At 35.6% G+C, this 16456-nt stretch overlaps 1 protein-coding gene across 2 annotated transcripts in view; it reads right to left on the bottom strand.

Moving 5' to 3' along the window:
• Positions 1 to 16456, bottom strand: part of CSMD1 (CUB and Sushi multiple domains 1) — a 1073555-nt gene that overhangs the window by 524361 nt on the left and 532738 nt on the right. For both annotated transcript variants that reach the window (XM_071442193.1, XM_071442195.1), the window contains exon 4: positions 3382 to 3576. In XM_071442193.1, coding sequence (XP_071298294.1) covers positions 3382 to 3576 — 195 coding nt within the window. The remainder of the gene's footprint in view (positions 1 to 3381; positions 3577 to 16456) is intronic.

Here is a 16456-nt window from a genome sequence, read left to right on the forward strand (position 1 = left end):
TATTAAAAGAAAAAGAGAAAAAAGAGAAAAAAAGCAAATGTCTTGACAGTAAAATTCTCTAAATTTCCTAAAATTTTCATTGACTCATTTGATTTCTGTTCAGAGTTCATTCAAAGCCATCAATGAGCCTTCAGCACAGTCCAGCTCCACCACTCTCCCTATGGCTATACTTTAAAAGGAGAATTTCTGAAACTGAGCAGCAGCCAGAGAAACAAAATGGCAAAGACAAGAGTCAATGCTGTCTATATCTTCCAGGAGACAGTAATCCACTAGGAATTATTCTAGCAAAACCAGCAGCTATACAGTAAGACAATGTATAAATTATGGGACACCAGCTTCTTAATTTTTCTGGAATTACTATGCCACAAAACTGCAGAAAGGAGTATTTTTTCAGTATCAGCAAAACTAGGGAAAGAAACATACCACAGAGAATAAGGCTGTTATGATTTCTTAGTAAGCCTCAGAGCTTTTTTAACTCTGTTATGTTATCTGGAATGTGTGCCATGAAATTAGTTTATGATGACAAGAAAAAAGAATATCATCTGGAAACAGAACTGTAACAAAAAGATGCTTTCATGGAAAAGATCAAGGTTCTCAGAGGAACAATAGGGGAACATGTCTTGCTTGAAGTCATAGAGAATGCAAAGGGCTACCTCATGGCATATGCTCCAGACTGATAAAATGAAATAAAATAAGAAATGTCTAAAATCTCTCATCAAATCCACATTCCACTAGAATTCTAAAAATTCACTGAGGCAATGGCTTAGCTCACATAAGTCATTAACTGTTAAATAACTTCTCTGTTATGATCTTCATCTCTTCTCAGACTGTGCACAGAATTCTTTGGATTTCATGTAAGATCTGCAGGAGGTTTAGGATCCCACTTGATTTTTTTTTTTTTTTATTAAAAGGTTAAATTAATAGAATTAAAGATTATGGATGGAATTTCAATCTTGTGAAAGTTATTTGCATGCAGGCAAATAGTGCCAAAACAGACAGTATCTGCAGAAATATAAGAAATATTTAGTAGACACTGATGATTCCATGAACTTATGTTTATTTTTCTGACACCTGTTTGCTACCTCTTACTAAAAGGACAAAAACAGGCCTGGCCAAAATACTTTGGTTTTTTTGATTAGTGATCCTTGAATTTTTTTTGAGACAGAAAAGAATAAAATATTTCCTTCCTGTGAGGAATTATGATACAAGAGCCCTCAGTCACAAATAACCATTACTGGATAAAACAGCTTCTCTTTGTTGCTCATCCATATGGGAACCAATAATACTGCCAAGGGAGTGGCAGCAGCAGCAGTAAAGAGTGTCCACAGGGCATGAGAACAGGCTGAACAGCACAGGAGACAAGAGGGGTTCTCCTTAATATGAGGGCAAAAGTTCAGGTAGGAGCATCAGATTCCAGCAGAACAGCACTTTACTAAGGAGATGGTGCTGGGCAAGAGGGCTTTGACCTCTTTGATCACAGGGTCCCCTTGAAGGAATGAGGACAGGAGGGGAGACATAGGATCTGCCTGGCTGAACAGGGCAAGAGTTCTGCTGACCTGGTGAAGAGAGATTGTCATGGGCAAACACCAAAACCTAAAGGCAAATGGGAGAACAGGCCCAGGGGAGAAGTCATGGGGACAAGACAATGAATATTTCTCTCCCTCCCGCTCACAAAGCAACATGATGCCATTTCAAGTGCCTGTACGCAAAAATGTGCTCCGTGGGATGCACACTGGACAAACTGAAAGTGCATATACGGTCACAGAACTGTGGTGGGACAGTTCACCTGAATGGAGGGCTCCAATGGAGACTCTTAGGAAATGCGGGAAAGAAAGGAGAGGCTGCACCTTACACAAAGTAGGATCTTGAATTAACAGAGCTCTCTCTGCTGCACTATAGGCTATCAGCTCTTGAGCTCCTGTAGGTTAGAATGAGATGTGAAAGTCAAGAGAGAGGTCACTATTGTGAATATCTGCTACAAGTCATCTGATTGAGCAGTGATCAAAACTGTTAAAGTACTAGAAGTTTCCCAGACACAAGGCCTGGTTATCATCAGAGACTTTAACCATCCCAGCATCTCTAGGGATGGCAGCATAGCAGAGGGCAAGCAATGCAAATGCACAAGATACCTGATATCACATTTTTTAATGTAGGTACTGGACAGACCAACTTGATTTACGAGCAAAGAGCATTCAGAAAAGTCACAGCAGCTGTGCTTACCACAACCATTCGCTAAATATCTTGAGGTAAGTGAAAAAGGCAATTTATAGAATCAACACCTTGGACTTCAGCAGAGCAGATTTCAACAAGATGTCATGGGCTGACATCTTGAAGGGCAGGACTGCCATTCAGACAGACTTTTATGGCAGGATTTAACAAGCTGGAAGAATAACAGAAATCTCATGGAATTCCAAAACAGAAATGCAAAGTCTTATACTTGGACCAGGATTATTCCACACAGAAATTATTTGCTAGGTTGCAGCTCTGACAAAAGGACTCAAAGTCCTGGTGAAACACAGGCTGAGTGTATGGTGCACCTCTGCAGTATTGAAAACTTGCCTTGTATGGGGTTCATACCCAAGAGCACAGCCAGCAGCTAAAGGGAGATAGAACTCATCTGCTTGATACTTAGGAGTATTCCATCTAGAATGCTTTGTCCAACCTAGGGTCCTTCAGCACAAAAGAGACTCTGACAGTCTAGAATAAGCCCAGAGAATGGCCGGTAAAACTTCAAGATGCTGAAGAACACAGTGTGTGAGACAAGAGGATGAAGGAAAAGGATTTTTCAGACTGGACAAGTGGAGGATATGTGAAAATCTAGCAGCACTGTTTAGTTTAGGAAAGAGCCAGAATGGAAATAGAATCTTTTCATAGACCCACAACAGGAGAAGAGGAATTAGACATAACTTGTAAAATTCTAATTTAAATTGTATGTGAGAATGAGGGCAGCTGGGAACCATAACAGGTTTCCAGGGAGACTTTAGAATCTTCATCCATGGAGATATTAAATTTTCTACTAGGCAAAGCCCTGACCAATCTAACACTACTTTGAAGTTATCCATGCTCTAAACAGGAGTAGGACTCAAAGGGACTGGACCACCCTTCAAAATTTACATCACTGAAGCTTTTTTCCTGGCCAGATCCTGTCAAATTGATATAGCTATGCCCCACATAAACAGAAAGAAAAAAAGATGAGTAGATTATATCCATCTCTGAATGCAAACTCTGGAGTGTCATTGCTTGAGTTATTACAATTTAAATGGTGTCAATTTTTAGACAGTACATTAGTATGCTTTAATTTAGGGGGGAAAAACACTTCAAAAGAAATTTATTTAATCTGCTGTTTGTATGTAAAAGGTATTTCATGTCTTTATTTTTTACCTCTGCAAAAAGGAACAGGAAAATCCCACGATGCACCATTCCCAGGACTCACAATACATGTCAACATGGCATGGCCTTCGAGGATGTAACCAGAGATGCAGCTATATCGGATTTTATCTCCAATGTTGAATCTGGTCCCATGAAGTACTCCTTTAGGTATTTCTCCTGGGTTGCCACATGTATGACTAGGTAATACTGCCAAAAGAAAGAATGAAATACACTACAGTTAAAATTTGCAGAATGAAATAATAATACTTGTCCAAAAATTATATGTAACTATTTGGCTTCAGTTTTGGTTCCCTTTTTTTTTTTTTTAACATGATTCCTTATACAAACAAGGTGAAATGAGGTTATGGAATATACTTGTGCAAAACATTTCATCTTTTAATAGATGTCATCATTTTCAAAGCTAATTTCAAACTCAGATCTTGGTTTAACAGTCCTTCAATGAAGTTCTTCACAGATCTATTTAAAAGAAAAGTATTCTTCATATCCTGCTGATTTTCTTTGAATGGAGTGAAAGAACTGTTTATTTAATTCTACCTTATAAATATTGCAAAGATATTCATACAACACAATTTTAGGTGCAGGCAGTAGAAGGCCTTTCATGTAGTTTTCATTTAGGTTTTGAAAAGAGCAATTTAAAATAATGCAATAATAAATTTTTCTGTGACAGTAAATTAAAGCCTCAAGTATAGAAAAAAAAGTTTGATTTTCTTCTTAGTTTCATATTAGCTCATGTTCTAGAAAATAAATTAAGTTAGTATTTTTTAAAAGAATCAGAAAATATCAAGGGAACTAAGCAGTGGCATTGGGAAAATATGAATGGACACATTTTTTAATTAGAGAAACTTACTACCATTTGTAATTATTAGTTATTTGAAAGAAGTTGTCTGAACAAGTTATCATCTTAAAGATGATACTCCTTCACCTACAAAAAACCAAAGATGTGTGTAGGGGAGAAGGAAAATTCAATTGGTTTTATTCTCAAAGTTCTTTTAAAGTTATTAATAGCACACAGTTCCTTTCACTAAAGTCGTACAAATTAAAATTCTTTCATTTCCCTTAGAGGAGAACAAATAAGTGCAGGGAACTAAAATGCATCATGAACAGAGCACAGAAGAGAAACATGTTCATCAAAGAAATGGTGGTCTGAAAAGCTCACATATAATTCAGGTATCATTTCAGAAGCCACATTTGTTCAATGAACAAATTCTTTCACTCCATAGCTCCTCTTTTTCTTTACCTATCTGCAGAACAAACATAACCATGCCAACCTGTAACCTGCACGTTGAGGAGGCTGATTACTCAATACAAACATGTCCTCAGAATGGTTCAAAGCATTATATCAATATATCAATACTAATTATGTCCCATTATACCATGTAAGTTCAATTAGTGAATGCACGCCCTTAATTCATTACTCAGTCACAGTAGCATTTAAGTGATAGTAATTACACTTAATTTACAAACCAAGTTATATAAAAAAAATTTTGAAAAGGTCAAGAAACAAAGATAAAAAAAATTGGAAGCAAGAACACTTTCACTTACAACGTTATTTCATTATAAAAATACCAAATTATTCCATAAATATTAGCAAGGAAACAAAAATCACCTAAGAATCTAATGAATGATGAGTTAGACATATGTTCTACACATTTCAGATCAAAGATCTAAGATTTCTTGAATAAAGGAAACTAGTTAAGGTTTTTTGTAAATAGCTATCAAAGGCAGAAGCACACGTTATGATATCTGGATTATTTCATACTGTTTCAGCAGATTTAACAAAATAGATTATTTCTTTGGATGTGCTCACTCACATTGTTAAAAAAGTCACTGCTTGATTCACATATATGAGAAAGATTACATACAAAATAAAGTGCTTACATATAAAATAAAATATCAAAATAATTGGAATAAAGATAGTGATTTTTATTCCAAAAAGCTGAAAACTATTATCTATTATAAGCTACAGCATATATTGCTGTATATTATTACATATTTTAGCACTACTGAAAATGCTACCTCTCTCTTTTCAAACTTTCCCCTTTTTGCTGCCTTAGTCATGATAGGTTAACACAAGCAGTTGTTCAGTACAAGTCAAAAAATAAAAAAATTGTTACCTTCTTTGATACAGTAGAATACTTGGATTTGAGACAAAAAGTTTTTGTTATTTTCTAATCAAAACATTTTTACAAAGAGCTGTAAATTGAAGTAGTTTCATGAAAAGATCTGATGCATGCAGCAAAAAAAAATTATACAAATCAAAAGCCAGCTTTTATTTTTACAGGATGGTGTTCTATCAGAAAAATAAAAATAATCATTATTCAAAGCTACTATGAATTCTGATAAACTGCATTCTTAAGGAAACACATCACAGAAAATCTACATCTGCCATATAAATAACAACTGCCCTGGCTAACTGTTGAAACTGTATTGCAGCAAGTCAGTCTCTAAAGTCTCCTAGGATGTGTTTACCTGCGTCTTCCTACCACCACCTCTGCCAAGAACTTCAGAGAAAATGGTACTTAGCATCCTGAAATTGGCACGCACTTTACCGTAACCTCCTAAAACCCAGTAAAAAATGAGTGATCTGAGAATGACAGCCATAGTCAATAATTCATGTGATAGCTCACAGGACTTCACCACTTCTCCAGATCAAGCATTCAACTACATTATTTATATGCTTTTCTAAAACTTTGACTGAACTATATTGAGATAGACACAGTTTCATCTGTGCAGGCTTTACTGTTTCTAGACCTAAGATGAATTAGCCTTTGAAGGTTCCTAACATTGAACAAAATAGTTTAATCTTTGGATTATGAGGATTCTAGTCAACCAAACCTATCATATGCATCCATCAAGCTTTAAATTCATTGCCAAATTTTCAGTAAAAGACCCGTATTTGTCTTTAGAGTTACTTAGGTCTACTGTCAATAAGATTGCAGTCACAGGCTCTTGATTCATTAAATAATTTGATGTTTGCTGTGTATTGAGAACTATTATAAACTATACTACATTGAAGCACTTAGGATAATGGATTTTTTATATACAGAACTAACATTAGAATGCTCTCACCATGCTTCCTATCCTTTTTTTTTTTTTACCCAAGTCCTTTCCAATTTTGGAAAAAAAAAAAAGTAATTACAGTGTGTGGAGAATAATTTACGTAGTTTTGGTATTTAGTCTTAGCAAAAATATGCACAGTGGGATAACCAAGGATGTCTTTCTCCAATTTCCTCCTCAAGTAGAATGTCTATCTTCACACTCTGACAAATAAAACCTGAATAAACTTCACTTCCTAGCACAGATCAATCTGTAGGACTGCTTATTAGTTAAGATTAATTAATGAAATTGATCTAAGAGACAGGCCTTCCTTATACACTCCCTCGATCTTCCTAGACAGAAGAAATTTTTAACAAATGCACATAATCAAAATCCATAATGCAAATAATTAATGATCTAAAATGCCAAAGGTTTAACTTCCTGTTCAAACTAACTGTGCATGCTACATTTTAATTTTTGCAGAAAACCATTCAAACTATTAAAATTTATATGCTAAAATGTAACGCTAATATTTATTATGAGACAGAAGCAAAAGGCTACAAGATAGCAGGATTGTAAAAAATAGTAGAAAAATGACAGCTTGCTGATACATGAATTTTCAATTAAAGGTTATTAAATAAATTCATACTTAAAAAATTACTCATTCTTAAGTGGTGTGTATCAGCTTATTTATTTATATAGCTTTTTCAAGACTCTAAGGTTAAAATCTATATTTATTTGCAACACATGCCACTTGAAAGAATATTAACAGCACCTTAAACCTAGTAATCCTCTGCTTTCATTTATAAAGAGTTTCCTTCATTTTTTATAGACTTCATCATCTACCTCTTTCTGATTTATCATAACAGAGAAACAACCTAAAATTAAACAACAGTTGTTGATAATAAAAAAAACCCAAACCAAAATATAAATGGTATATGTCACTGGAATGAATAAACTTTTGAAGGACTATTTTGCCCAAGTTTTCTTATTATGTTCTCCACACTAGAATGCAAGAGTCTGTAAATATGCAATAAGAAATGCCTAAAGTTTTTCATGTGTTCACTTCAAGCAGTCCCTCTGCCACTGCCACTTTGTGGCATCATGGTACCGGCAATGTGATGTCCTGATTTGGTAAGATCTTTTTTTCTATTTGGGTTTAAGAAGTTGAGTTAAAAAAAAGATACTTTCTGATAAATCCTGATGGATTTGAGGTTTCTGGCAGCCCAACTCCTGTTAATTGTTACATGAATAAGACATCTGGATTTGAAACCAGTTATAAAACTATGAAAATTAACTTCCCAACCTTTGCTGAAGTTAGTATTCAGAGGCCCAATCTGACAATAATTTTCAGGAGAAATAACAGATTTCTTTTTTCTCTCAGATGTCACAATCATCAACTAGATTGCAAAGATCGCCTAGAGGCCTTAGCAGCAAAAAGCTCAAACTGCTTATGTCAGTTAAAATTATGTCAGCTTCACCCTTCTGTGAACCAGTTGCTCAGCTTATATAGGCCACACACAGTAGTTGGAACTTGACAGCAGCAATTCGGAAAGCAGCTTAATGCCAATTAGGAAAAATAGGAAGTGGGAAGAAGAAAGAAAAGGAACTAATTAAATGTTTTTCCTCCACTTATTTCAATATCTTTACGTGACTTTCCAAGGATATATTATATTTGTTATTTTTCCTGTTGTTAGAGAAACAGCTGGAAAAGTTTTTCATGTTGCCCTTAAGTTTTGCCAGATGAAAATGCTGACTTTTTGCTGGTTCATTGTACCTCTACTACAGTCCTCTGAGTATTTTCTAACATTACCTTAAAATGGTGGCCACAGGCAAAACTACACACAAAGGAAAAAGCATAAGTTAGGAGGAAATGAAAATGTCCTTTGATACCAATGGCTGCTTTGGAATTACAGCACTAGGAGGGACTTCAGAAACTCTGTGGAGAAAATCAGGGTTTCAGAAAATTTCAGGGCATATGTCAAGATGTTCAATAGGTATGAGGCACAGCCCACAATACCCTGTCCACATGGCTACAGTAGAAGTTGCATTTTACCATTTCATGCATAAATAGAAGACACATTCAATTGTATTTGCAGCTACAGAAGAAGAAAACAGCTTTTGAGGAAGGTAATTACTATACTATAGAAAATGAACACAATAAGCTCAAAAATAGGAGATAAACAAAGCAAAATTTTCTTGCAAGAATGGCATTGAAACTGAAGTCTCTACTCAGAAAACTGAATATCTTTCCCAAGTTTTAACTTTTAGTTCAACATTAGACTGGAAGAGCTAACATGGAGTTCCTAATGGTCAATCATGCACTGAAATTTCACCTTTATTCACTCCAAAAGGAAATGAGGAAATTTTTCTCAACTCCAGAGTAACAAATAATCATGATCAGAATCTACTGCTAGAAGGGTAGTTCCAAATTGTTTGTCATTTGCACATGTGCACAAACACACACCCGCAGAGACACAACTAACCTGTGAAAGCTTTAGTCTGCAAGTTACCTAACATCAAATTTACTTCCTCCTTAAAAATTATTTCATAAAAAAACTAATGGATTTCACTAAGTTTGCTCTAGGGGAAGGAAGAGTTTACTCATAAAACCAAAAATATACAAAGTGCAAGTTCATGGAATACCTGATACTTAAGCCATATTTACACTCCAAGGTGTCAAGTGCAATGTTCAAGGGTCTACATGGCACAGATACTTATCTATTGCAGCATTCAACGTGGTCCTCTCTTTCTCTGCTGGCAACATTTTTGTTTGGACTGTCTCTGTTGGGCCTAATTGCAATTTTTTTCTTAAAATAATCCAAACAAACGAAACAAAAACCCACCCAGACTTATTGGCCGACAGAAATAAATCTGTTAGATTTATTTTTGCTATCTTATTTATATACAGTCCCAAGATCAGAAGAAATTTCTTTCCTGTTACATGTTAATTTCTGTATTTGTGCATACATGAACCATTGCAATATTTGCCAGATAAAATGCTTAAATTGTATCACTTTTGAAAGATACAGCTTTCTTGTTTTACAAGCATTTACCCAATTGTGTCTGTCCATCTCTAAGGATGTTCAAAATTATACTGGATTGAAAGCTATGAAAATCATTGAGGAGTATACAGCACCTTTAAAACTTTAATACATCTTTCGCATTAAGATTGATATTTTAATTTTCTTTTGCAGGTAATAACCAAAGATTGATGGATTTTATTTTTAGTGTGTTCACTTTTATTATGTAATAAATGTCTTGCTGTTGGTTATAAGATCATAAAAGTCAATATCATACAAACAATGCCAGAAAGCTCTCAAGTGCAAAGGCAATCTGAAGTTAGAGCTAAAACTTTCTATTTCCTCATACTTATTTTGCTGTAGATGTATTGCACACTTAGGTGAACTGAGATCAGCAAGCACTATTAGGAGTTTTTAGATCTCTCTTGAAAGAGGAGAACAAGTGGAACATGACAGTCCAGACCAAGGCTATAAAAGTATTTGAGGCTGTGCAAAATTTATAAACAGAAACTTTGCCAGCAATCAGAAATCGAAAGTAATTAGTAATTTTCTTAAAAATATCAAAATAATGCGCTTCCATCTCCTCTAAAATGTTCAGTGCAGTCTATGGTCTGTCTTCCAGTTTGTCAGGACAATCATCAGAAGTATGCACAGTGTCTGCTCTTTGCATTCTGAGAAAGACCTTTAGCAAAGAAGGTCTCACCTATCCTTCCACATCATCAAGCTTCCAAGCTGTCAACAACAAAAATGTAATTGGAAGACAATCTCTAGTTCATCACCTCAGGTATGATAAATGAATCCAATAAAATATTTATTTTTAACCTGATCACTTTTGAGGCTTTCATTAGTCAAAAGACCTACATTCATAAAAAAAAAGTCCATCCTGTCCTTGAAGGGCCTGGGGACATGAGGGTAAAAACAATAATATCTCTGTGTGTTAAAAGAAGTACTTATCAAGCAAACGGGTAAGTACAAGAAACTGTTATGACCTTATGTGAAGACCCGCATACAAATCTGATTACCCATGTTCAAATTAGAGTAATTGAACATAAAGCAAATGCAGAGCAGGACTCCTTAAGTGATCACGAGCTGGAGAGCTTTTAAGAGGATGCTGGAAGGTTTTTACACAATCTGAGAAATGAAGATTAAAATGCAGTAACTATGAAGACACTGAAAGGCAAACACCAGGTCATAAGAAATGTTGTACCAGCTGAAGGCAAGGCTAGGAAAAAAAGGAGAACAAATTACAAGGAGGTTGAAATGAGATGCATTCTTACTGGAAAAATAAACTATTGGGTAGTTTCCATGGAGAGAGGAGAATGGGGGTAGCGTAACAAAGGCAAAAGAAAAATATCACACTTACTGAGGGCAAGACAAGATACATACTACAACTGTACAGATGAATTGCAAATAAAAACTGGAAAGAGATTTGGAAAGATATTTCACAATCAGATATTCTCTCTATTGCTCCCAAGACTCTCTGAAATGATTATTGCAGCTAAATAAAATTGGATTTTGAATTAATAAGACCTGCCATATAAGGAAAGGACAGTAATTTTAAAAGAATAAGACATGAGCCCACTCTTTTTTAAAAGTTGCAATAACATTGAATACAAATCTTGTAGATACACTCCAAATGATGCTTGTTAAATATAATCAAAATTCTTTGTTTCAGCAAAATACATTCAAGAAGAAAAAGATCTTTAAATCTGAACAGATAAAGCTTAATGCAAAGTGTCTAATCTCCTGTATTATTTGATAATTACAAACTGTGGGACTCATATGAACCACATATCTGTTCTCAAGGGTAACTACTTAGAGGTCAGGGGAAACCTCTAAGGAATGATAGACAAGAAAAGAAGCAATGGCAGATTAAATTTGGACAATATCAGCTTCAGTAATAGATACACTACTGGTGATTTAATAGAGGCTTATCTTCAGCTAACACCAGCTTGCCACCATGTCTGCAGACCTTCATTACTAATTAAAGTAAGGCAATAGTCTTTCAAAACCCTTTTTTTTTTCCTCTTTCTCTCTTTTTTCCCTTTTGTCCTTCTTTTTTTCTTTCACATTGATTGGCTCTTTATTCAGATTACAAAAAAGTCCCTCATTACAAAATCTCCCTGCTCTGGCACAGGCACTTCCTCACTTCTCCCACTGTGGTGGCTTTTGGCAAAGCTGGACTGTGGACTCTCTCAAGCTTTCCAGAACCATTCTCTTGTGCTTAACACTTTCATAGGTGGCATTCTATTGCCTATAGATACTTGAAAATTTATCTTGCTAACAATCACGAGGCAAATTTTTAACAGGAATTTAATATGTCATACAAGCCTCTTGTCTGTGCCTGTAATTGGAAATGAAAGGAATTGGGACCTTTAGTTAAGTTCTGAAAATGTAGGCAACAAACGTCATACCCACTAATTTTTCTTCACATCCCTTACTGATACAGTGTCAGGAAAAAAGGTTCTGTCCTGTCCTTGTCCCTAGTCAATGCTAAGAATTGTCTTGCACACAGGTTAAAACCAGGATTCTGCAAGAATGACAGCATTGCAGTTCTCAAGCCCCTGCAGTCCAAGCCCTTCCAGTTTCCTGAAGGAATGCCGAATTACTTTTTTCCTCTCCTTGTTCAATACTTTGTTCTGTCGCCATTGTTAGAGATTCTTGTGATAACAGAAATTCAGCAGTGTCTTTTCAACTTTGTCCCCATTTGTTCTCAGATATGGCATCTGCAAGCTATGGGAGTTAGGAAGACTTTTGTCTGGTTAGCATTTACAGGCTCATGCTTTAACAAGGGTGGCATGTAACATGCTCACCACTCTGGCTCAATGGAAAAATAGCAGTATAAGGGTAGGAGAAGAATTTGCTATCTCAAAAGCTTCAGCTATAGAAGAATTATAAATGGCTTCTTACCTGGGAAGTCCTCAGGTAACATACATTTCAATGTGCAGCACTTTGTGGACCCAAATGGAACATTGTTTGTGTGTGTCTCACAACATGCAACACATGCTTTCTATTTAACCAGCCAAGGTGAGACAGAGCATGCTCTTTAAAACAGCAAATTCTGCCACCAAACCTCTGTTTTAACACAACAACATGATTTTCTGTTTCTTATTTTCAGTGCTTTGAGCTTTTTTCTTACAGTGGCTTACCCAATTTATAAATAAGTGAAAATAATTGATCTGGGTTTGAAAAGAAAAAAAATCTCCCTCCAACACACACACAATTGCATGTTTGTCAGGATGACTAAGATGCAGTGGGTAACACCACTGAGATGCTTGTCAGCTGCAGCATGGGAATAAGAATTAAGAGCATCAAGAAGAAAGCAAGTTCAGAGAGCAAAATGAACTACATTATGAAGTCATAATCCAAAGTTTCTTAATGGCATCTACTTTCTATGAGGTAGATTCTTTACATGGTAAGTAGAACAAATACCTGGTGAAAGGGGTCATGGACAAATGAGAGGAGAAACAGGAACAGAAAGAAGGCCAAAATCCTAAACATGCAATTTCACATTATGTTGTTCTTGGTATCCTAATTAATTAGAAAAAAATATAGTATTTTAGGGACTGAATAAACAAAACCTTAAATTGATTTTGATTTTTTTTTCCCTAATTTTTTTCCTTAGCAAAATGAAGTAGCATCTTTAGAACTTCTGAAATCTGTCATGTAAGTACATATTTTTAGCCTGTATTTATTAGGTGACAATATGTGCTATTTCTAGAAATGATCTTTGGCCCATCATGGAAATCCATTCTAAAGTGGTTTTTGGTTTTGGGAATTATCTTGTAGTCAGTTTTGACACGAGAAATCAAAAGCCCTCAAGTTTGACTTTTCAAAACAAAAGCCCTCAAGTTTGACTCACGTCAGGCTGATGTGTCTATGTCCATTATGTGTGACCACTCTGCTAAAAATCCTTCTGCACTGATGGGACAAAGAAGCAGGAATCTAGAGTAAAGTTACTTAAATCCATTACAAACCTAAATTAAGTATTGTGGTGTTAAAAGGGCTTCTTTTTGTTTGCATTCTATATTAAAAGACAATGAGTGGCAAAGTCGCATTATATTCCTTTAACTAAATACATCATTAGAAAAAGGAAATAAAAATATTAAACCACAAATGTTACAAGTTTAGTCTTTTTATAACAACCTGTGTTTGTTCCCAGGAGAATTAGATTGCTGAGAGTGAACCCTATAACATTGTTTCACTAAGTAATAACTTTGCAAGGAACTGGACAGTGGCAGTGAGTGGCCAGATTTCTCTAGACGTTTCCTCTGGAACATTTGGTGTAAAATTTCCCTTGAAATTTCTAAAGCACTTGTCTCCTAAGGCTTGAATTTGATTTGTGTTAGAACATAATGATTCTTAATGAGCAAAGATTTCCTAACCTGTAGTTACAAATCATAACTTCCTTTATTTTTTTTTTTTAATCTAACTCTCATTTTGCACAACTGGCCATTTGGAGTCCACACAAATAATGTTCTGCACCTGAATAAAGTCTATACTGGCCTAATTTGTAGTTTATTTTTTCAATAATAGTCTAATCAAAACTTATTTTGCAGAGGACAAACTCTCAGGACCATGTGGATCTGGAGATGACATAAATTCTCATCTACCTCTTCTTATGAGATTCTGACTGTATCTGGCACATACAGACAGACACAATTAAAAAATTTCCATGCATTCTCCAACTCTGCCATTCTTGTGGGACTCCAACACCATCAAAGTGGTGAAAAAAACCTCCAAAACAAAAGAGAAGAAACTCACTAATTCTTTGCAACATTTTCATGTACTATGACATTCTGTCCACTTTGGTTGTCTTTGTATATTTTAACCGTAAGCACAAAACAGCATCTAGAACACCAGAAGATATTTTCATACATCTCAGTTTTGTCACAGTTTTGGCAGCAAAATTAGTTTTGTGGCTATTTAAACAATGAAACCATCTGTGAGGCTGATGCCATATCAAAGGAAGTTTACTGCAAAACTTGTTCAATGTGCAGCTAAATAAGATTGTCTGCTATTATTTGTCTAAAAGATTATTTACTGGAAGCAAGAAAAGAGAGTTTAATACTGAAATTGTCACAGAACTCATTAATTTCATGTTTGTTTTTGTACTACAAGTGTGCAAGGGGGTAAAGCTGTTCTCTAAATCTTAAAAAAAAAGTCTCTCCTACTCAAAACCCCAGAACACTGTGTTTCACTGGAGATCGTGTTGCACTTCCAGAGACTTCACATACAAATGAGTCATTATCAGGCTAAGGAGACATGATGACTACACTGTACACTGAAACTGAACGGAACTGGGGCCAGCTGGCACATTATTATTAAACTTTCTGAGCCTGCAAAACAGGATGGCTGTGTCCAGATTGCTTGTTCAGAACAGTCACCAGGCTGTACCAACTTCTGAGTCATTCCCAAGAGTTGTTCAGGAAAGTGCTATTTGGCCCAACAAAACTTGTGCTATAAACCATCCAACAATATAGATGGCTGTCAGTGCCTCTGCCCATGTCCTGACAGGGGGTATAATCTGCTGTAGACAAGGACACTGCACCTGTATCAACTGCTCACTCATCCCACGCAAGGAAGAGGAGTATCAGCAGCTGCTGTGGTGGATGGAACTGAGCTTTTGGATGGTGGTCACTTTTGGACCCTTGGCTATCTGTTAGACAGCACTTTGCTCCTGTTTAGTTTATTAATAATTCTATGATGCATCCCACAGTGAACAGGAAGAAGAACTAAGTCCATCTTTCCCTTTGCAGTGATTATGCAGGGGAGAAATCATAAAATTATCTCTGCTGCCATCTCTGATGGAATTGGGACAACTTTCTCACACATAACAAGGAGCTTTTGGGGTTTGTTTTCATTGTACACCTACACCCACCTGCTTAAATATCCAAACAAGAGAAAATTAAAAATCAGCTAAAAGTATATCCCCACAGGATATGAAAGAAGGAAGCAAGGATAAAATCTGCACTGTACTGATAGCAAGGATCATATCTACGCAAATGCAAAAGACTTAAATAGATCAAATACACTTTTTTTCCCCCCATAAGGCTTTCCTACCACTCTGTCACCTGGAGATGTTAACCTGTTGAATATCTACCTAGAGCATTTTATGGATTTCTGTAGTCTAAAAGGTACCAGTTCTTGCTGCACTACCAGTTCTAAAATGTAGCCTGGCACATCAATTTGCTTCTCATAAACCCTAGGAGAGAAAGTGATTTTATGTATCTCTCTGCTAACACTAACCTATTAATTTTTCTCCCCAAAAAGCGGCTCTGTAATCTGCCAGCTGTTAAATGACAGAGAAGTGAAAGCTTTATATTCATTCAGTAATCACAGCAGCTCTTTTTTGCTAAACCAGTTTTCAATTTACAAAGAGCAAGGTGATAGGTAACATCTCGAGACACACATACTGTGTCTTCATCATTCACCTAAATTTTTAATGTGGTTCCAAGGCTGGCTGTGAAATACATCCCAACAATATAAGAACTCTTTATGAAACCAACAAAATACTTCAAATTTTCAAGTGCCCCTTCAGTATCTCCAATATGTGGCATTTTTATGTATTAAAAATCTCCACGGTTTCTGACAGTTGGAAAATCAGGTTTAGAGTTTGTTTGAACTTATTTTAGATGCTGAATTGTGAAGCAAAACAGGTATGCTAATAAAGCTGTAAAAACTATGACACATTGAATTGCTCCTCAAAGTACTTCCACTAAGACCTAAAAGAAGAGTTTACTAAATGTATTTTGGAAACCCTATTCTTGTGGAACATAATAATTTAAACAATTGTGTCTGACTAGAGTAGGTAACAGCACAGCCATTTTTCTTGGTCTTATGTGATGTATCAAAATCTGAAAGAAAATTCCAGAATTTCAATTTCAGATGTGTAATTATAGGCAAAATAAAGCACCATGAAAGTGCATGTTATTTGAAAATAAAGCCTTTTGAGTTTTATATCTCACAATTACTAATATTTTTCCTAGAAACTGTGATTGAGATTC

The sequence above is a fragment of the Agelaius tricolor genome, unplaced genomic scaffold, assembly GCF_023055355.1.
Source record: "Agelaius tricolor isolate 1412-34295 unplaced genomic scaffold, bAgeTri1.0.p SCAF_1, whole genome shotgun sequence".
NCBI classification, from domain to species: Eukaryota; Metazoa; Chordata; class Aves; order Passeriformes; family Icteridae; genus Agelaius; species Agelaius tricolor.